The following is a 23,259-nucleotide window of genomic DNA, read 5'->3' as shown; positions in this document are numbered from 1 at the left end:
AAGGAGGCTTTCCAGGGATTGGGATTTCCAACCTTAGCTTTGGGGGGGTTTGGGTAGGAAACGCCATTGCACACTTGGCGAGAGATGAATTCCTATGAACAGCTTGTAGCAAAATCCCCCCAGAGTCTTGACCAAGCGGACTAGTCTTGACCAAGTAAAGGGGCTTAGGGCAGCGTTGTCCGTCTCTCAAATGTTGCTCCAGGGATCCCTCCATAAACTCAGCAGGGTTTCACTTAGGAAATGTCATTTCTGGGGTCTGTACCCTCCTGTTGAACATGAGATGACTTGACACTCAGCAAAGCACATTTTCCTCAATATTGAAGTTGGTTTTACTCATTAAGTTAATATCTAACTATTGGTAACTGAATTATCTCATGTTCAATGACAATTTAGTAGTAGTTAGCATAGACTACGGTATCTATCTAACTAATACTGAATTGTCATTGTTCATTTATTTCAACAGTAACCATTTGACAAGTGTCACGCCCTGACCGTAGAGAGCTTTTTATGTCTCTATTTTGGTTTGGTCAGGGTGTGATTTGGGTGGGCATTCTATGTTCATTTTCTATGTTTTGTATTTCTTTGTGTTTGGCCGGGTGTGGTTCTCAATCAGAGGCAGCTGTCTATCGTTGTCTCTGATTGAGAACCATACTTAGGTAGCTTTTTCCCACATGGTTTTTGTGGGTAGTTGTTTTGTGTTTCTGCACCTGACAGGACTGTTTCGGTTTCGTTCCTTCTCTTTGTTATTTTGTTATTTTAGTGTTCAGTTGTAATAAAAAGCATGAACACTTACCACGCTGCTCTTTGGTCCGATTCCTGTTCTTCAGACGACGAAAACCGTTACAACAAGGCTTTTAGTTAGGCCCCCTGCTGGAACAACAATGCATTATCATGAATGAGAATGTTTAAATCAAAATGAGCAATTATTATTATCTCTTAAAAATAAACCTTTTATACTGCGGTTATACTGCACAATACTGCAGTTATACTGCACAATACGCCAGTTATACTGTACTATACTGTGGTTATACTGCTCTATACTGCGGTTATACTGCACTATATTGCAGTTATACTGCGGTTACACTGCAGTTATACTGTGGTTATACTGCACTATACTGCACTATACTGCAGCTATACTGTACTATACTGCAGTTATACTGTATTATACTGCTGTTATACTGCACCATACTGTACTATACCGCACTATACTGCCGTTATACCACACGATACTGTACTATACTGCACTATACTGCACTTATACTGTGCCATACCGCTGTTATACTGCAGTATACTGTGCTATACTGCAGTTATACTGTACTATACTGTACTATACTGCACTTATACTGTGCTATACCACTGTTATACTGCAGTATACTGTGCTATACTGCAGTTATACTGTACTATACTGTACTATACTGCAGTTATACTGTGCTATACCGCTGTTATACAGCAGTATACTGTACTATACTGCAGTTATACTGCCGTTATACTGCGATCTAACAGCAATCTATTTTCATAAGCTAGATCAAGGTTTCTGTTCACACATCTCTCCTTGATTCACCCCCCCCCCCCTTTACACTCTGACCAAGGTTTCTGTTCACACATCTCTCCTTGATTCACCCCCCCCCCCCCCTTTACACTCTGACCAAGGTTTCTGTTCACACATCTCTCCTTGATTCACCCCTCCCCCCCCCCTTTACACTCTGACCAAGGTTTCTGTTCACACATCTCTCCTTGATTCACCCCCCCCCCCTTTACACTCTGACCAAGGTTTCTGTTCACACATCTCTCCTTGATTCACCCCCCCCCCCCTTTACACTCTGACCAAGGTTTCTGTTCACACATCTCTCCTTGATTCACCCCCCCCCCCCCCCCCCCTTTACACTCTGACCAAGGTTTCTGTTCACACATCTCTCCTTGATTCACCCCCCCTCCTTTTACTTTGACTCATAGATTGTCAACAGTCCCCTGATGAACTCATTCATTTTTTCCATGACTGACTGATTCCTCCATCTCTATGACGACCCACTAGCCTTGTCATCGCCTTTTCTGTGTAGAAGGATTAGGCTGCGTTCGCAATTGGAACAGTCATTGGAAGTGATTTGGCCAAATCCTCTCCAGGGCTCCAGTCTAAGTGTTTTCCCTGGTGTCACTGGTGCCACTACATTGTTCAGTTCCTGGCACCAGCCCATGATTGGGTCAAAATCCAATAACCAAATAGAAACGTGTGTAATCATCTAATAAATGAATTCACAGTACTTATTAAGAAGTGTAATAGAGTACTGACATGGTACTCATTAAATACATTGTTACATCTAACATGTCCAAGCAGGAGTGATTCAAGATATTTTGATATGCAACCTAATCCAGTGTTTGTCATGAATTTTGGGTTGACAATTAGGCTATTATTGTTTTGTATTTGACCAACAGAATAGGGCTCCAGAATTGTTACATTTTGTTTGTTTGTTGGTACAATCGAGATGAATTTGCCTTCATCCTTGTAACGGCAGTCTAAGTCGTCCTCCTCCTCAGACGAGGAGAGGCGAGAAGGATCAGAGGACCAATACGCAGCGTGGTAATTTTCCATAATGAATTTAATCAACACAAAACAATACACTATACAAAATAACAAAAGAACATACCGTCACAGTCCTAGCTGGTGCAGAACACAAACACAGAGACAGGAAATAACCACCCACAATCCCCAACACAAAACAAGCCACCTATATATGATTCTCAATCAGGGACAACGATTGACAGCTGTCTCTGATTGAGAACCATATCAGGCTGAACATAGAAACAGACGAACTAGACACACAACATAGAATACCCACCCCAACTCACGCCCTGACCAACTAAACACATACAAAACAACAGAAAACAGGTCAGGAACGTGACAATCCTCAACATTTCCCATCCAAAGACATGCCCAGAATTTTGAGAGAGAGAGAGAGAGAGCTGCACTTCCTAACCTCCTGCCAAATGTATGACCATATTAGAGACACATATTTCCCTCTGATTACTCAGATCCACAAATAATTTGAAAACAAACCCAAATTTTGATCAACTCCCATATCTACTGGATGAAATACCACAGTGTGCCATCACAGCAGCAAGATTCGTGACCCGTTGCCACAAGAAAAGTGTGATCAGGGAAGAACAAACACCCAAATTTATGTTTATTTATTTTCCCTTTTGTACTATTTGTACATAATATGACATTTGAAATGTCTTTTATTCTTTTGGAGTGTAATGTTTACTGTTAATTTTAATAGTTTATTTCACTTTTCTTTACTATCTCTTTCACTTGCTTTGGCAATGTAACATCTGTTCTGTGATGTGCTGGTAGTTAAGGAGTTGTACTTAGAGCGGAGCGGCCGTCTGTTCCTGGGAGATAACGGCCTTTTAAATACCAGCCAGATGTTTATCACAGTAAAGAGATTACACCAGAACTGTTGCTAGAGAGAGAGAGATTTGTACCCTTAAAAATTAGATTGCATTAGCTGTGTCTAGACACTCTCAAAGCCGTCTGTACACAAACTTCTGGTTGATTGTGTTTTCAACAGACACGCGTGACTGACCTGATATTAAACCCAGATCACCTGATATCGAACCCAGATCCCCGTGTGTTAACCCTCTGAGCTAAAGCCCAATTAGCCCCAGGAGCAAACGTCAATGTTAAGGAGACTCATCACACGAGCTCACAGAACCACCTCTGTTACACGAGCTCACAGAACCACCTCTGTCACACGAGCTCACAGAACCACCTCTGTTACACGAGCTCACAGAACCACCTCTGTCACACGAGCTCACAGAACCACCTCTGTTACACGAGCTCACAGAACCACCTCTGTCACACGAGCTCACAGAACCACCTCTGTTACACGAGCTCACAGAACCACCTCTGTCACACGAGCTCACAGAACCACCTCTGTTACACGAGCTCACAGAACCACCTCTGTTACACGAGCTCACAGAACCACCTCTGTCACACGAGCTCACAGAACCACCTCTGTCACACGAGCTCACAGAACCACCTCTGTTACACGAGCTCACAGAACCACCTCTGTCACACGAGCTCACAGAACCACCTCTGTTACACGAGCTCACAGAACCACCTCTGTCACACGAGCTCACAGAACCACCTCTGTTACACGAGCTCACAGAACCACCTCTGTCACACGAGCTCACAGAACCACCTCTGTCACACGAGCTCACAGAACCACCTCTGTCACACGAGCTCACAGAACCACCTCTGTCACACGAGCTCACAGAACCACCTCTGTTACACGAGCTTTTCATCAGTGGTCAAAATGATTTAGCAGCTCTTCTCTTAATGGCGGTGTTGTTTGTGGTGCACAACCAAATGAAGATCCAATCTACAGAGAATATAGAACACCCCTTTAACGACCAACTGGACAATAACAGTAGAACTAACACACTTCTAAACACAAAGCTAAACCTTTCAGTGTCTCTTTCTTCCTCTTTCCTGTCCTCTCATTCTCATCTTCTGTCAACATTTTCTGTCTGTTGGTCTCTCGCCCCCCTCTTCTGCCAACCTCTTTCTGTAGGAACTTTTAGTTTGTGAGCCCACGCTCTGATTCCGACAGGAAATGGGCAGGGTGTTGTGCTGGTTTCCAGCTATATAGGGGCGTGACCATTTGGTTTCCTCCGGAAAGAAGTTACGACCATGTTTGCTATTTTTATCACACAGCACCAATGTGTAGTATCGAACACAGAGACGTTTGTGTGGCAGCACCTCAGGGACTTCTTTATAAGGTCATCCAAAGAGTCAAATGAACTCCCTGTCTATTAAAGATCTCTTTATCTCGCACTTGTTCTCCATCTCTAGCCCCTACAGCAATGGAATCACTAAAGAGTACTTAACCCAGTTGGATGAATAGTGAATGAAGTGTGACCTCATTGCCCAGGGTCACACACACACACACACACACACACACACACACACACACACACACACACACACACACACACACACACACACACACACACACACATTTGCCTGTCAACAGTACTTAGCACCTCTGAACAGAGTGTCGGCAGTCAATCTGTTTTGTATTCACACAGCAAAGAACTTGAAAGTCCTCAGCCACTCAGTCTTGTTAAAATACTCCAAACCAGAAGGTGGCAGTAGCGTTGTTTGGCAATGCATATCCGTGCGTATTGCTTATGGTCTAGATTCCAAGCTACCTGACTTGCCTAGTTAAATAAAGGTTAAATTATTATTATTTTTTAATTAAATCTGCGCTTATGTTGTGATTTTGTAGAAAGGCCTTGTTGATACTAGCCAGATGGCCACAGCTAGATAACAACCTTGCAAGATGACAAAGAAACAGTTTAAATCACTCTCCACAATCCCATACTGCCAGTGCCAGCCCATACCCAAATGTTTAGCTAGCTAGCTAACATCAACATAGCTAGCTAGCTGAGGACACTGCACTAACTGGGCAGTTAACACAGGCAGCTGTTTCACGAAAACTAGCTAATCCATTGTGATTTAATTATAATACAGTGGTCAGCTAGCTTGGAGGAAGTATTTAGTGTTGTGTGCATTGCGTCTGTGCACTTAGCTAGCTACCATCCCATAGCCTACATTGCATATGAAGTGTGACTCGCTCATCCGTGGATGTACAGACAAAATGCCCAATTTTTTTTATTATTATTTTGTTGTTGTTGGCTCCCCCACGTAAGGGTTTGCATGCAGTATGAAAGAAGTTACAGGTCGTTTCACTAGCCAATGCTAACAAGCATTAACGCAATGACTGGAAGTCTGCAGGTACTGTAGCAATGCTAGTTAGCATTGGCTCGTGAAACTACCGCTAACTTCCTTCGTACTGCACGCAGATAAATTCCAGAATCTCACAGTATCCCTTTAATACTGGGCTGGAACAGAAATCTGCTCACTGTCGGTCCCCAGATCCAGGATTGTAGAGTACTGGAAGGAAGCTGCACCTTATATTTAAACCTCTAAGGGATGAATAATGCTGTTATGTCCTAAGCCACTAAATATCAAATACTGTCATTCTAGTCCATCAGTATAAAAAGTTTATAAGCTTACTGTCACGACTCCTACCGAAGGTGGCTCCCCTTCCTGTTCGGGTGGCGCTCGGCGGTCGTCGTCACCGGCCTACTAGCTACCACTGACTTTTTCCTCCCCCTCCTCTTTTGTTTATTGGTTACACCTGTTGTTAGTTAGGGTGATTAGTAGGGCTTTATTACCCAGCAGTTCCGCCTGTTGGGTATGCGGGATTGTTTTGTGTACTGTTTGTACATGCGTGTATGTCACGGTTCGTGCTAGTTGTATTTTCAGAACTTTTTGTTCCCCTTGTATGTTGGGGCATTTGATTGGAGTGGCGTCGTGTTTCACCTTTGTGGTGATTAAAAGTTACGCTACTCTGAACTCTCTGTCTCCTGCGTCTGACTCTTTCCTCCACTACACCCCGAGCATTACACTTACTTAATGCTGCCATAAACATGACTTAATGGAGGTATTAATAAACAGTCATAGCAAAATGTAATGATGTGAGACTGTAGTAAACATCTATGATAAACACACCAGACAGCATAAAGTCACAGCACTCCTTTCTCTCTCTCTCTCTCTCTCTCTCTCTCTGTCTCTGTCTCTGTCTCTGTCTCTGTCTCTGTCTCTGTCTCTCTCTCTGTCTCTCTCTCTCTCTTTCTCTCTCTCTCTCTTTCTCTCTCTCTGTCTCTCTCTCTCTCTTTCTCTCTCTCTGTCTTTCTCTCTTTCTCTATCTCTGTCTTTCTTTCTTTCTCTCTCTCTCTCTCTCTTTCTCTGTCTTTCTTTCTTTCTCTCTCTCTCTCTCTCTTTCTCTGTCTGTCTTTCTCTCTCTCTCTGTCTTTCTCTCTCCATCCCTCCAGACGGTGGACATACACAAGGAGAAGGTGGCGAGGCGAGAGATTGGCATCCTGACCACCAATAAGAACACGTCGCGCACGCACAAGATCATTGCCCCTGGCAACATGGAGCGGCCGGTCCGGTACATCAGGAAGCCCATTGACTACACGCTGCTGGACGACGTGGGCCACGGTGTCAAAGTAAGAGTCCCCTGTATTTTAAAGTAGAAGCCACAGTGTCGAAGAAAAAGTCTCCTGTATTTTAAAGAATACACCATAGTGTCAAAGTAAGAGTCCCCCACTACCCCTTAAAGTAAAAGCAACAGACTGGAGTCATGACATCCTCAGCACTAGTGTGCGGAAGGTAGGGCCAGTAACCAAAAGGTTGCTAGTTTGAATCCCAGAGCTGACTAGTTAAAACATTGGTTGATCTGCCCCTTGAGCGAGGCACTTAACCCCAATTGCTCCAGGATCACCGTCAATAATGCTGCTTCCCTGGCTGTGACCCCACTCTGAGTGGGACATACAAAAACAACTTCCATTTCACACTACTCACTTGTACAGGTTACAAACAGGAGCAATAAAAGCTATTTGATCGAGTGCCTCATACTGTCTGTAATACTGCAGTATCTCTGCTGGTTTCTGTTTCATGACAAGCTTCACATCCTTCATTGCAATTTTTTTCCTTCATTGCAATTAATCCACTGGGGTCACAGTTGTCCTTCCCTCCGATGTGTTGTAGTATTTCCCTCCGAGACAATCACACAATTAGCACGGGATTCATACGTGGAACAGTCATGTAAGTGGACTGTCTAGCCATCTTATTACCATTTCATTACTTCCATTTCATTAATTCAATCAAGCTAATCAATAAACTGCCCTTTTAGTAAGGGAGTTAGTGTGTGTGTGTGTGTGTGTGTGTGAGACATTCGTGTGTGTACAAGTAGACCAGTGTGTGTGAGAGAGAGACAGACAGCTTGATCTGGGCCAAGTGCTGACGCCATCATATCCCACATGAATTGTGGGTAAATAATTTTTCAGCTCTGTTCTGGCTCAGTCTTCATCTTTTATTCTCTCTCCCTTGGATCTCTCACTGATCACTGAAAAATACATTTAAAACACACCATCTCTCACTGATCACTGAAAAAGACATTTAAAACACACCATCTCTCACTGATCACTGAAAAAGACATTTAAAACACACCATCTCTCACCGATCACTGAAAAATACATTTAAAACACACCATCTCTCACTGATCACTGAAAAATACATTTAAAACACACCATCTCTCACTGATCACTGAAAAATACATTTAAAACACACCATCTCTCCCTAATCACTGAAAAATACATTTAAAACACACCATCTCTCACTGATCACGGAAAAATACATTTAAAACACACCATCTCTCACTGATCACTGAAAAATACATTTAAAACACACCATCTCTCACTGATCTGTCTCTCTCTCTGTCTCTCTGTCTGTCTCTCTGTCATTGATAGTCATAGTCTCCATGGTGTGTTATGCATGAAGGAAAGTCTCTATTACTCTGTCTGTGACTCTGTGATAATGATGTAGATGTTCTTCTGACATCCCCTGCTCTACATTCTAAAGGGACCGTAGTCACACATTTGGCTTAGTCTCATGGTACACATGCATTGAGCTTTTGTAGCAAAACAAATGAGTGTGTGTGTGTGTGTGTGTGTGTGTGTGTGTGTGTGTGTGTGTGTGTGTGTGTGTGTGTGTGTGTGTGTGTGTGTGTGTGTGTGTGTGTGTGTGTGTGTGTGTGTGTGTGTGTGTGAACAGCTCATCCCCACAGCTTATTTCCCCCATGTTGAGGCAGGAGGAGTCCTCGGGGCTTGCCCGGGACCTTGAATAACCAATCCCTCCCCTCGCCTCCCCGGTTATCGTGGTATCCCCCCCACCAGTCATTGCTGACAGACAGTTGCCCCTAGAGACTGAGGAGAGTGTCAGATACTTCCATCTGACAGCCGAGCGAGCTTCGCCAACGATTAGACTCGTCGACTGTCACCAGTTACTGTAAACCCAAGTCACGTATTAGACCTCACTCACTGACTGACGACAGCAGCTAGCTTCCAGTAGAATCTAAATCAGTCATTTGACAGACAGAACTGTGCACTATCTGAATTAGAGAGCAGGTATTAGCAGAAGCTAGATATTGGTTAGCTGCCGTGGATAAGGATCAGTATTGGCTGAATAGAGAAGTCAGATCTCCCTCTCTACTCTTAGTCAGTGAGCTACACTATATATACAAAAGTATGTGGACACCCCTTCAAATTAGTGGATTCAACTCTCTACTCTTAATCAGTGAGCTACACTATATATACAAAAGTATGTGGACACCCCTTCAAATTAGTGGATTCAACTCTCTACTCTTAATCAGTGAGCTACACTATATATACAAAAGTATGTGGACACCCCTTCAAATTAGTGGATTCAACTCTCTACTCTTAGTCAGTGAGCTACACTATATATACAAAAGTATGTGGACACCCCTTCAAATTTGTGGATTTGGCTCTCTACTCTTAATCAGTGAGCTACACTATATATACAAAGTATGTGGACACCCCTTCAAATGACTGGATTCGGCTATTTCAGCCACACCCGTTGCTGACAGGTGTATAAAATCGAGCACACAGCCATGCAATCTCCATAGACAAACATTGGCAGTAGAATGGCCTTACTGAAGAGCTCAGTGACTTTCAATGTGGCACCGTCATAGTGCCAGCTTTCCAACAAGTCAGTTCATCAAATTCCTACCCTGCTAGAGCTGCTCCAGTCAACAGCATACAATGACAGTCTAGACGATTCTGTGCTTTCAACTTTGTGGCAACAATTTGGGGAATGCCCTTTCCTGTTACTACTGTACTTCTCACTCTGTCTCTTCTGTTAACCAACGATTACAACTGTTACTACTGTAATTCTCACTCTGTCTCTTCTGTTAACCAATGATTACAACTGTTACTACTGTACTTCTCACTCTGTCTCTTCTGTTAACCAATGATTACAACTGTTACTACTGTACTTCTCACTCTGTCTCTTCTGTTAACCAATGATTACAACTGTTACTACTGTACTTCTCACTCTGTCTCTTCTGTTAACCAATGATTACAACTGTTACTACTGTACTTCTCACTCTGTCTCTTCTGTTAACCAATGATTACAACTGTTACTACTGTACTTCTCACTCTGTCTCTTCTGTTAACCAATGATTACAACTGTTACTACTGTACTTCTCACTCTGTCTCTTCTGTTAACCAATGATTACAACTGTTACTACTGTACTTCTCACTCTGTCTCTTCTGTTAACCAATGATTACAACTGTTACTACTGTACTTCTCACTCTGTCTCTTCTGTTAACCAATGATTACAACTGTTACTACTGTACTTCTCACTCTGTCTCTTCTGTTAACCAATGATTACAACTGTTACTACTGTACTTCTCACTCTGTCTCTTCTGTTAACCAATGATTACAACTGTTACTACTGTACTTCTCACTCTGTCTCTTCTGTTAACCAATGATTACAACTGTTACTACTGTACTTCTCACTCTGTCTCTTCTGTTAACCAATGAGCATGTTGTTGTTTTTGTCTCTCTTCTCTTTTTACTGCCTGCACTCAGTGGCTTAAAGCCAAGGTAAGAGTTGTTTCTCTCCCTACCCATGATGCTTTGGGCCCATTACTCTAGATCACCATTGTTTCATGACATCAGTATCATTATATTCATCCTTCTAAAAGCTTTTTGCCATAATGTTGTCCTAATATATGGTCCCTGTGAGGTCTCCCAATGATCTTTCTAATTATCAACCCAACAATACAGAGACGGGTTATTGACCATCCATCCTCCGCCACAAAACTCTAAAACATGTAAGCAAAATGTTCCCCATAAGCTTCACCCTACGGTAAATGGGCTACTTCCACTAATTGTCTTTTAGTAAAGGGTTGAACATCAGTAGGCCACCTAGGACTGAGTCTCGCATGTTTTTGTTTTTCATAGCAACAAGGGATCAACCAACCAACGAGGGGAGGAGGAGGAGGAGGGACATTATCCAGGACCAATCCACCCACACAGAAACCCCCGAGCCCGCCCATGGCTGGTCGTGGGACTCTTGGGTAGGGTGTCCAGAAATGCAAGTGTGTGTACGTACATGCATGTGTGTGTGTGAGCTTGTGTAGTTGACGTGCACTTAGTATTCTCCGTGTGTGTGTGTGTGTGTGTGTGTGTCCTCTCCAGGCGAAACACCTCCTATAAGACCCTGGAGCCAGTCAAGCCGCCAACCGTCCCCAACGACTATATGACCAGCCCTGCTCGACTAGGCAGTCAGCACAGCCCTGCACGCACAGCCTCCCTCAACCAGAGACCCAGAACACACAGGTTACTTGCACACACACAAGTACATATACACATACACACTCATTCACTCACAGACACACTTAGACAGACATACACACACACACCCACCCACAGACAGACAGGTGTGTGTTTGTTTACCCAGCTGGGAACCTTCCACTGGTCACAGCTGTCTGAACAGCACAGCAAAGGTCACATTTCATATTGGAGGAAACAAACAACACTTCCTTGACCTGTTTTTGTCATTAATAATAAAACCAGATGTATGTCGAGGAGCTTGTGATCACTGAAAAATACATTTAAAACACACCATCTCTCACCGATCACTGAAAAATACATTTAAAACACACCATCGCTTACATATTTGATATATTATTTCTGACATATTATGTTGTACAGAAGCAAGCTGAACTGTGGTAGGAGCTCATGCTGCCAATATAATTACAGGTTGTCTGACACTCTCTCTTTCCTCACCATCCCTCTGTTTTAATCTCTTTAACCCCATCACTCTCTCTTTCCTCACCATCCCTCTGTTTTAATCTCTTTAACCCCATCACTCTCTCTTTACCTGTTCCCCATTCCAATTTCTCTTTCTCTCTCTCTCTGTCTCGCTCTCTCTCTCTCTGTCTCGCTCTCTGTCTCACTCTCTCTCTCTCTCTCTCTCTCTGTCTCTCTCGCTCTCTGTCTCGCTCTCTGGCTCACTCTCTCTCTCTCTGCAGTGGCAGCAGTGGGGGTAGCGGGGGGCGAGAGAACAGCGGTGGCAGCAGCATTAGTGTTCCTCTGGCCGTGCCCACGCCCTCCCCTCCCAGCCTGGGACCAGGTGAGCCTAGCAATACATATCCTTTAGTTGAGCTTAGTATTTAGCCTTCCATTCTGTTATTGTAGCTTCTCTGTTAGCTTAGCATTTAGCCTTCCATTCTGTTATTGTAGCTTCTCTGTTAGCTTAGCATTTAGCCTTCCATTCTGTTATTGTAGCTTCTCTGTTAGCTTAGCATTTAGCCTTCCATTCTGTTATTGTAGCTTCTCTGTTAGCTTAGCATTTAGCCTTCCATTCTGTTATTGTAGCTTCTCTGTTAGCTTAGCATTTAGCCTTCCATTCTGTTATTGTAGCTTCTCTGTTAGCTTAGCATTTAACCTTCCATTCTGTTATTGTAGCTTCTCTGTTAGCTTAGCATTTAGCCTTTCTCTCTGTCTAGCATCTCTGGTCGCCTAGCTTAGGATTTAGACTTCCATTTTGTTACCTTAGCTTCTCTGTTAGCTTAGCATTTAACCTTCCATTCTGTTATTGTAGCTTCTTTGTTAGCATAGCATTTAGCTGTCCGTCCTGTATAGCGTCTCCTACTTCTATCAGGCCTGCTTCTGGTTTGTCTTGAACTTAGCATTTGTTTGTTTATTGTATCAGCTTGTCAAAATATGCATACCCTTACAGAAAAACAACATGAATTTCATGAGAAGTGTTCCAAAAAAACATGTTTTCATGTGACGTTATGTGAAGTTAATGTGATCACATTTGACAACATGCAAAGCAACATGAGATAACGTGAAACTACACATGTTGAAACGTGATCACATGTGAAGTGTTCCAAAAATGTCACTTGTGGCGGTAGGTAGCCTAGCGATTAAGAGCATTGGGCCAGTGACCGAAAGGTTGCTGGTTCGAATCCCTGAGCCGACTAGGTGAACAATCTGTCGATGTTCCCTTGAACAAGGCACTTAACTCTAGTGGTTTTCCTTAGCAGCCTATTTGTTCTGTCAGTGTGGAATCTCTTTGGACATACAGTAGTGTTTGTCAGTTTGTTTTAGCATCGTATGATGCATCAGCTGTCCATCTGGATCCTGATGGAGATGAATATTTTGATTCGATTTTGGCAGCACATTATATCTTTCCATAGAAGTATTTTTTTCTGGCTGGTTTGGTTGTTGTACTCAGGCATTCTAGCCACAGCTGAGTCTCTTCCATCCACATATAAACAAATTACCTGAGGTTGACTTCAGTGAATTTGAAAGCCAAATACTTCTCTACCTCTCTCGTTCCCTAGTTCACTCACCCTCCTTCCCCTACCTTCTTTCTCCCTATAACTCTCCCCTTTCCCCACCCCAACAACCACAGCAGCGGCCCACCAAGGCCCAGGCCTGGGTCCCATCCCTATGGCCCAGTTTGGCACCATCTCACGACAGGTCTCCCGCCACAACTCAACCACTTCCTCAGCCTCCATGGTGTCGGCCACGGGTACCTACCGCCGGGCGCCCTCCGGCAGCTCCCATTTCTCCATGTCCCAGCAGCCCCACCTCAACGGGGGCCCTGCCTACTCCCAGAACTCAGGTAAGACCATGGAAAGGAGTTTTATGGTTGAAGGAATGTTGAGTCTGACCAAAGAACAACGTCAATAGGCCGTCGGCTCACTGTGTGTCCTGGATAGGAGTCCGTGTGAGGTAGCCCACTTTCACTTCAGCTAAAAGAGGAGGAGTTTAGGGCAGTGGAAGACAGAAATCCACACGCCCATATTAGTTGACAGACAAGAGGAGATTTAAGACAAGCGTCACAGACATCAAACCAAGGCATACTGTCAGTATCTCTGTTAGCACACACACAACATTGACCCATAAGAGGTGGACAAGTCTGGGTGACTGGTCTATGTGTCTGAAGGCAGCTCGATGTTGTCTTTCAGGGCTCGACATTAACGCTTGTCTGCTTGCCTGGGGCAAGTAAAATACATTGTTGGACAAGCAGATTATAGATTTAAGTTGTCTGAATGGAAAAGTTTTTTTTTAAATCATGCAAAAATCACAATATCAAACAATTAGGCTACTCCGATCAGAATTGGATCAGAATTGGATCAAAGTGTCCTCCAGATGTGATGTTTTGCTCACTGTCCTCCCAGTCTCTGCAGAGCACATCAGAGTATAATTATTGTCGGCCTGCGTTGATAGGCACGAGTGGTCTTTTAATCATGGAGTCGCGAGATGCGTTTTTGAGATCAAAGCGAGCCTTGCTATGTTCACACATTTGTTGATAATAATTGCTGGTGAGTTATTTTATTTTTGGTCTGCAGTGAAAATCCTGGAAAAGTCATGGTGTGTGTATCACACTAAGAGAGGAGAGAGAGAGAGAGGACAACGGACTGACTATAGTAGATAACCAGCCAAACTACACAATATGTTAGCTAGTTAGCCAATTAAAGAAAATTGTTATCTGGCTAGTTAACTATTTAGCTATAAGCATGATTATCCACTGGCACTTGTGTATAAGTGGTGCAGCGGTCTAATGCACTGCATCTCAGTGCTAGAGGTGTCTCTACAGATCCTGGTTCGATTCCAGGCTGTATTACAACCGGCTGTGATTGGGAGTCCCATAGGGCGGCGCACAATTAGCCCAGCGTCGTCTGGGTTAGGGTTTGGCTGGGGTAGGCCGTCATTAAAAATAAGAATTTGTTCTTAACTGACTTGCCTAGTTAAATAAAGGTTAAATAAAAAATAAATACAATTACCGCAAATGGCCAACACGCAGTTGATACAGTTGATACAGGTGATACAGGTAGTCAGTTGATACAGGTGCACATGAAACCAATGCTGCATACTCCGGTTGTAAAAGTGTCTCTTAAGGAATAAGTCAAGGGGTATGAATACTGTCTGAAGGCCTCTGTAACTATGCCGTCAAGATCTCCCCTAGAATGCTGAGCTGCAGGGTTAGATCAAAATCCTGCACACCCAGTAGCTCTCCAGATGAAGGGTGAAAATCTGTCATGCCTTTTGGTGAGAACAATCTGTTATAACACCAGGGTTAGGGTGAAGGGAGTAATTGTGTCCCTTGGACTAACCAGTGCCCCCGCACATTGACTCTGTACCAGTACCCCATGTGTATAGCCCCGCTATTGTTATTTTACTGCTGCTCTTTAAATATTTGTTACTTTTATTTGTTATTCTATTATTGTTATTCTATTTTTTTCACATTTTTTAAAATATTTTTCTTTTAATGTTTATATTTATTTATTTTATTTACATTAAAAAATATATATATATATTTTGAATGATTTAAATTATAATTATTTTTAATTATGTCTTTTTTTTTCAATTTCAAAGAATAAAAAAAAATATATCTATACATTTTTTTTTTTTTTTTACCAACAACTGCATTGTTGGTTAAGGGCTTGTAAGTAAGCATTTCACTGTAAGGTCTACCTACACCTGTTGTATTCGGCACAGGTAGCCTAGTGGTTAGAGCGTTGGACTAATATCCGAAAGGTTACGAGATCGAATCCCCGAGCTGACAAAGTTAAAACCTGTTGTTTTTCCCCTGAACAAGGCAGTTAACCCACTGTTCATAGGCCCTCATTGAAAATAAGAATTTGTTCTTAACTGACTTGCTTAGTTAAATGAAGGTAAAAAAGTGACTGATTTGATGTCAGCCACCTATCAGAAGACAGTTGAGTGTTCTATACAGCCTTGCAGTATTACACATTATGTTATTTGTTCTTTCTCCCAGCATGAAAAACTGGACAAAACTAGTTCAAATGACAGTTTCTGATTGTAATGATGTCATTTCGACAGTTTCTGATTGTAATAATGTCATTTCAACAGTTTCTGATTGTAATGATGTCATTTCAACAGTTTCTGATTGTAATAATGTCATTTCAACAGTTTCTGATTGTAATGATGTCATTTCAACAGTTTTCCATACTGGGCCTAGTGGCCTGCAAGCTGTTTCAAATCATTCCTATAATATTGGGAACTATGCATGAAATAGTACTGGTTCCACACGGTGTCTAATAGAGTGCTGTGAAATATCATGTTACCGTGCTGCATGTTGTTTGTCTACATACCCAGTGGCCAAAACTGGTTGAAAAGACGTCATAATGACATCATTTCAAGCAGTTTGTGGTTGTGATAACCTCATCGCTGGGCATGTTTTACTGTCTATGGAGAACAAGCGTCCCACAAGGCATTTCTATTCTGCTTTTATCTTTCTTATTGTCTTGTTTCAGTGCCACTCGTTTTATTGTTATATCTGTAACTTGCCACTATCCTAGATAAAAGAATCATTTGGAAGATACTCTGATAATAAAGTTGTGGTAGCTAATTGAAAAAAGCTGAAGCAAAAACACTATTTACTCTCAGTGTCTTACTGCTTTGTTTTGATCTCTGACAAGCATATTTATCTTGTGTTCCTCACACCTTCCCCCCCACCCTATTTCTGTCTCTCTCTCTGGTCTGTCTCTCTGTCTGTCTCTCACTCTCTGGTCTGTCTCTCTCTCTGCCTCTCTCTGGTCTGTCTCTCTCTCTGGTCTGTCTCTCTGTCTGTCTCTCACTCTCTGGTCTGTCTCTCTCTGCCTCTCTCTGGTCTGTCTCTCTCTCTGGTCTGTCTCTCTGTCTGTCTCTCACTCTCTGGTCTGTCTCTCTCTCTGGTCTCTCTCTCTCTGCCTCTCTCTGGTCTGTCTCTCTCTCTGGTCTGTCTCTCTCTCTGGTCTGTCTCTCTCTCTGGTCTCTCTCTCTCTGGTCTCTCTCTCTCTGCCTCTCTCTGGTCTGTCTCTCTCTCTGGTCTGTCTCTCTCTCTGCCTCTCTCTCTCTGCCTCTCTCTGGTCTGTCTCTCTCTCTGGTCTGTCTCTCTCTCTGGTCTGTCTCTCTGTCTGTCTCTCTCTCTGGTCTCTCTCTCTCTGCCTCTCTCTGGTCTGTCTCTCTCTCTGGTCTGTCTCTCTGTCTGTCTCTCACTCTCTGGTCTGTCTCTCTCTCTGGTCTCTCTCTCTCTGCCTCTCTCTGGTCTGTCTCTCTCTCTGGTCTGTCTCTCTCTCTGGTCTGTCTCTCTCTCTGGTCTGTCTCTCTCTCTGGTCTGTCTCTCTCTCTCTGGTCTGTCTCTCTCTCTGGTCTGTCTCTCACTCTCTGGTCTGTCTCTCTCTCTGGTCTGTCTCTCACTCTCTGGTCTGTCTCTCTCTCTGGTCTGTCTCTCTCTCTGGTCTGTCTCTCTCTCTGGTCTGTCTCTCTCTCTCTGGTCTGTCTCTGGTCTGTCTCTCTCTCTGGTCTGTCTCTCTGTCTGTCTCTCACTCTCTGGTCTGTCTCTCTCTCTGGTCTCTCTCTCTCTGCCTCTCTCTGGTCTGTCTCTCTCTCTGGTCTGTCTCTCTCTCTGGTCTGTCTCTCTCTCTGGTCTGTCTCTCTCTCTGGCCTGTCTCACTCTCTGGTCTCTCTCTCTGGTCTCTCTCTCTCTGCCTCTCTCTGGTCTGTCTCTCTCTGGTCTGTCTCTCACTCTCTGGTCTGTCTCTCACTCTCTGGTCTGTCTCTCTCTCTCTGGTCTCTCTCTCTCTGGTCTCTCTCTCTCTGGTCTCTCTCTCTCTGGTCTCTCTCTCTCTGGTCTCTCTCTGGTCTGTCTCTCTCTCTGGTCTGTCTCTCTCTCTGCCTCTCTCTGGTCTGTCTCTCTCTCTGGTCTGTCTCTCTCTCTGGTCTGTCTCTCTCTCTGGTCTGTCTCTCTCTCTGGTCTCTCTCTCTCTGCCTCTCTCTGGTCTGTCTCTCTCTCGGCTCTGTCTCTCTCTCTGGTCTGTCTCTCTCTGGTCTGTCTCTCTCTCTGGTCTGTCTCTCTGTCTGTCTCTCACTCTCTGTTCTGTCTCTCTCTCTCTGGTCTGTCTTTCTGTCTGTCTGTCTCTCTCTCTGGTCTGTCTGTCCCTCTTTCTGCCTGTCTGTGTTGCTGCTTCCAGTGTCTGTAGCTCCTCCTCCTCCTATGGTCCAGCTGACTCCTCAGATCCCTCTGACCGGCTTTGTGGCCAGAGTGCAGGAGACCAGTAAGTCTCTCTCTCTCACACACACACACACACACACACACACACACACACACACACACACACACACACACACACACACACACACACACACACACACACACACACGGGTAACATCAAAACCACTCCCTCAGTCCTACATATCAGACCAGCACCTATTAATCCCCTTTTATGTTGTCTGTCATGTCTTTTTCACACGCTCCCTACTGCCTTTAGACACACCCCTTCCATGTCTTGTCTGTCATGCCTTTTTCACACGCTCCCTACTGCCTTTAGACACACCCCTTCCATGTCTTGTCTGTCATGCCTTTTTCACACGCTCCCTACTGCCTTTAGACACACCCCTTCCATGTCTTGTCTGTCATGCCTTTTTCACACGCTCCCTACTGCCTTTAGACACACCCCTTCCATGTCTTGTCTGTCATGCCTTTTTCACACGCTCCCTACTGCCTTTAGACACACCCCTTCCATGTCTTGTCTGTCATGCCTTTTTCACACGCTCCCTACTGCCTTTAGACACACCCCTTCCATGTCTTGTCTGTCATGCCTTTTTCACACGCTCCCTACTGCCTTTAGACACACCCCTTCCATGTCTTGTCTGTCATGCCTTTTTCACACGCTCCCTACTGCCTTTAGACACACCCCTTCCATGTCTTGTCTGTCATGCCTTTTTCACACTCCCCCTACTGCCTTTAGACACACCCTTTCCATGTCTTGTCTGTCATGCCTTTTTCACACGCTCCCTACTGCCTTTAGACACACCCCTTCCATGTCTTGTCTGTTGCCATGGTCATTGAGAGACAGTGGAGAGTGTTCTATGGTTCCATCTCTGTTCACTGAACACACCTGACTTAAGGTTTGGAAAACTGCATAGTCTCAGCCAAGTGAAGCACGGTTTTAATCAGACAGTGACCCTCCCAATGCCTCCGTGTCCTTATCCAGTTGACCTTAGTGGTTTTTCCAGCTTTCAGATCACAGTTTCATCCTTCCGGTCATTATTTAGCATTTAAACCTTCAGGAGCTATAGGTCTCTGAACTACTGGGTCTGTCTCTTATGGGGCGGCAGGTAGCCTAGTGGTTAGAGCGTTGGACTAGTAACCGAAAGGTTGTTTGATTGAATCCCTGAGCTGATAAGGTAAAAATATGTTGTTCTGCCCCTGAACAAGGCAATTAACCCACTGTTCCTAGGCCGTCATTGAAAATAAGAATTTGTTCTTAACTGACTTGCCTAGTTAAGTAAAGGAAAAATACAGTTAAGAAGAGAATACACTGTGCTCTGTCATGCCATCTGCTGGCCAGTACAGGTAATCATATGTCTGGAAGATCAGGCTCATGCATAAAATAGAATATATTAATTAATGTTTTGTTTTAATAATGTTCAGGAGCATTATACTGGTAGGGGCATTTGGAAGTTATTGAAGTTGTTTGTTCAGTTTGGAGTGGCAGAGCTGAGCTCATATGACATTTTGATAACACTATATGAGCAGCCTGTGGGCGATACGTCATGTAAATGGTAACCTGTCATAAGACTGACATAACAATTCCATGACAACTGGTTATTGAAATTATACTTGTTGCATGCATGGTATTCATGTATTATACTGTAGGTACAGGCAATATATCCTAAACATGGAAAACCGTGCTTTAATATATATATACACTGCTCAAAAAAATAAAGGGAACACTAAAATAACACATCCTAGATCTGAATGAATGAAATATTCTTATTAAATACTTTTTTCTTTATATAGTTGAATGTGCTGACAACAAATCACACAAAAATTATCAATGGAAATCAAATTTATCAACCCATGGAGGTCTGGATTTGGAGTCACACTCAAAATTTAAAGTGGAAAACCACACTACAGGCTGATCCAACTTTGATATAATGTCCTTAAAACAAGTCAAGATGAGGCTCAGTAGTGTGTGTGGCCTCCACGTGCCTGTATGACCTCCCTACAACGCCTGGGCATGCTCCTGATGAGGTGGCGGATGGTCTCCTGAGGGATCTCCTCCCAGATCTGGACTAAAGCATCCGCCAACTCCTGGACAGTCTGTGGTGCAACGTGGCGTTGGTGGATGGAGCGAGACATGATGTCCCAGATGTGCTCAATTGGATTCAGGTCTGGGGAACGGGCGGGCCAGTCCATAGCATCAATGCCTTCCTCTTGCAGGAACTGCTGACACACTCCAGCCACATGAGGTCTAGCATTGTGTTGCATTAGGAGGAACCCAGGGCCAACCGCACCAGCATATGGTCTCACAAGGGGTCTGAGGATCTCATCTCGGTACCTAATGGCAGTCAGGCTACCTCTGGCGAGCACATGGAGGGCTGTGCGGCCCCCCAAAGAAATGCCACCCCACACCATGACTGACCCACCGCCAAACCGGTCATGCTGGAGGATGTTGCAGGCAGCAGAACGTTCTCCACGGCGTCTCCAGACTCTGTCACGTCTGTCACATGTGCTCAGTGTGAACCTGCTTTCATCTGTGAAGAGCACAGGGCGCCAGTGGCGAATTTGCCAATCTTGGTGTTCTCTGGCAAATGCCAAACGTCCTGCACGGTGTTGGGCTGTAAGCACAACCCCCACCTGTGGACGTCGGGCCCTCATACCACCCTCATGGAGTCTGTTTCTGACCGTTTGAGCAGACACATGCACATTTGTGGCCTGCTGGAGGTCATTTTGCCAGGCTCTGGAAGTGCTCCTCCTGCTCCTCCTTGCACAAAGGCGGAGGTAGCGGTCCTGCTGCTGGGTTGTTGCCCTCCTACGGCCTCCTCCACGTCTCCTGATGTACTGGCCTGTCTCCTGGTAGCGCCTCCATGCTCTGGACACTACGCTGACAGACACAGCAAACCTTCTTGCCACAGCTCTCATTGATGTGCCATCCTGGATGAGCTGCACTACCTGAGCCACTTGTGTGGGTTGTAGACTCCGTCTCATGCTACCACTAGAGTGAAAGCACCGCCAGCATTCAAAAGTGACCAAAACATCAGCCAGGAAGCATAGGAACTGAGAAGTGGTCTGTGGTCACCACCTGCAGAACCACTCCTTTATTGGGAGTGTCTTGCTAATTGCCTATAATTTCCACCTGTTGTCTATTCCATTTGCACAACAGCATGTGAAATGTATTGTCAATCAGTGTTGCTTCCTAAGTGGACAGTTTGATTTCACAGAAGTGTGATTGACTTGGAGTTACATTGTGTTGTTTAAGTGTTCCCTTTATTTTTTTGAGCAGTGTATATAACCTAAACATGGAAAACCCAGCAGTAGATTTGAAGTATACAGTACAAGTCAAAAGTTTGGACGCACATTTTCTACATTGTAGAATAGTAGTGAAAACATCAAAACTATGAAATAACTCATATGGAATCATGTAGTAACCAAAAAAGTGTTAAACAAATCAAAATATATTTTATATTTGAGATTATTCAAAGTAGCCACCCTTTGCCACACACACAGTTTTGCACACTCTCGGCATTCTCTCAACCAGCAATTAACAGGTGTGCCTTGTTAAAAGTTAATTTGTGGAATTTCTTTCCTTCTTAATACATTTGGGCCAATCAGTTGTGTTGTGACAAGCTAGGGGTAGTATACAGAAGATAGCCCTATCTGGTAAAAGACCAAGTCCATGTTATGGCAAGAACAGCTCTCATAAGCAAAGAGAATCAACAGTCCATCATTACTTTAAGACATGAATGTCAGTCAATCTGGAAAGTTTCTTCAAGTGCAGTCGCAAAAACCATAAAGCGTTATGATGAAACTGGCTCTCATGAGGACCGCCACAGCAAAGGATGACCCAGAGTTACCTCTGCTGCAGAGGATAAGTTCATTAGAGTTACTAGCCTCAGAAATTGCAGGCCAAATAAATGCTTCACAGAGTTCAAGTAACAGACACTTCTCAACATCAACTGTTCAGAGGAGACTGTTCAGTCCTTCATGGTTGAATTGATGCAAAGAAACCACTACTTAAGGACACCAATAATAAGAAGAGACTTACTTGGGCCAAGAAACACGAGCAATGGACATTAGACCGGTGGAAATCTGTCCTTTGGTCTGATGAGTCCAAATTTGAGATTTTTGGTTCCAACCGCTGTGTCTTTGTGAGACGCAGAGTAGGTGAATGGATGACTTCCGCATGTGTGCTTCCCACCGTGAAGCATGGAGGAGGAGGTGTGGGGGTGCTTTGCTGGTGACACTGTCAGTGATATATTTAGAATGCAAGGCACACTTAACCAGCATGGCTACCACAGCATCCTGCAGCGATACGCCATCCCATCTGGTTTGCGCTTAGTGGGACTATCATTTGTTTTTCAACAGGACAATATCCCAACACACCACCAGGCTGTGTAAGGGCTATTTGACCAAGAAGGAGAGTGATGGAGTGCTGCATCAGATGACCTGGCCTCCACAGTCACCCGACCTCAACCCAACTGAGAAGGTTTGGGATGATTTGGACCGCAGAGTGAAGGAAAAGCAGCCAACAAGTGCTCAGCATATGTGGGAACTCCTTCAAGACTGTTGGAAAAGAATTCCAGGTGAAGCTGGTTGAGAAAATGTCAAGAGTGTACAAAGCTGTCATCAAGGCAAAGAATGACTACTTTGAAGAATCTCAAATATAAAGTATATTTTGATTTGGTTAACCCTTTTTTTGGTTACTACATGATTCCATAATGTGTTATTTCATAGTTTTGGTCTTCACTATTATTCTACAATGTAGAAAATAATAAAAAATAAAGAAAAACCCTTGAATGAGTAGGTGTCTAAACTTTTGACTGGTACTGTATATTTAGGAGTTTTTCCCTGGTCAGGTCACATGGTCAGGAGAAACCCTTGGCCCTATTGATGTCACAGAAATAAATATAATTACTACACCAGTCGATTCAATTCCACTTCCATAATGTCCGTCATTTCTTCCCCGTCCTCGTCCAGTTACAGACGACCCGGCCCCCCCTCCACCGCCCCCTCCCGAGGACGTGGTCATGTTTGACGAGCCCTCGCCCCCTCCCCCGCCCCCTCCCGTGGACTACCAGGGGGATGAGGAGGCGGCCGTAGTGCACTACAATGACCCCTACTCTGACCGAGACCCCCACTGGGCCCCCAAGGCCTACGCAGAGAAGGGTGAGTTTGACTCGTACCACCGGAGATACAGAGACCAGTCACTGGGCCCCCAAGGCCTACGCAGAGAAGGGTGAGTTTGACTCGTACCACCGGAGATACAGAGACCAGTCACTGGGCCCCCAAGGTC

The 23,259-nt window shown here is 44.2% G+C and overlaps 1 protein-coding gene across 2 annotated transcripts in view; it reads left to right on the top strand.

Annotated features, from left to right (window-relative positions):
* Positions 1-23,259, top strand: part of LOC120020723 (abl interactor 1-like) — a 51,960-nt gene that overhangs the window by 25,981 nt on the left and 2,720 nt on the right. Inside the window, exons 3-9 of one of the 2 annotated variants that reach the window (XM_038964450.1) lie at positions 6,901-7,077; positions 10,898-11,013; positions 11,135-11,275; positions 11,971-12,071; positions 13,362-13,574; positions 17,932-18,015; positions 22,944-23,132. In XM_038964450.1, the coding sequence (XP_038820378.1) occupies positions 6,901-7,077; positions 10,898-11,013; positions 11,135-11,275; positions 11,971-12,071; positions 13,362-13,574; positions 17,932-18,015; positions 22,944-23,132 (1,021 nt within the window). The remainder of the gene's footprint in view (positions 1-6,900; positions 7,078-10,897; positions 11,014-11,134; positions 11,276-11,970; positions 12,072-13,361; positions 13,575-17,931; positions 18,016-22,943; positions 23,133-23,259) is intronic. The other variant, XM_038964451.1, reaches the window with a different exon arrangement.

This window comes from Salvelinus namaycush, chromosome 25, assembly GCF_016432855.1.
Source record: "Salvelinus namaycush isolate Seneca chromosome 25, SaNama_1.0, whole genome shotgun sequence".
NCBI lineage: Eukaryota > Metazoa > Chordata > Actinopteri > Salmoniformes > Salmonidae > Salvelinus > Salvelinus namaycush.
Note: the sequence above shows the minus strand (reverse complement) of the source record. Positions and strands in the feature narration are given on the sequence as shown.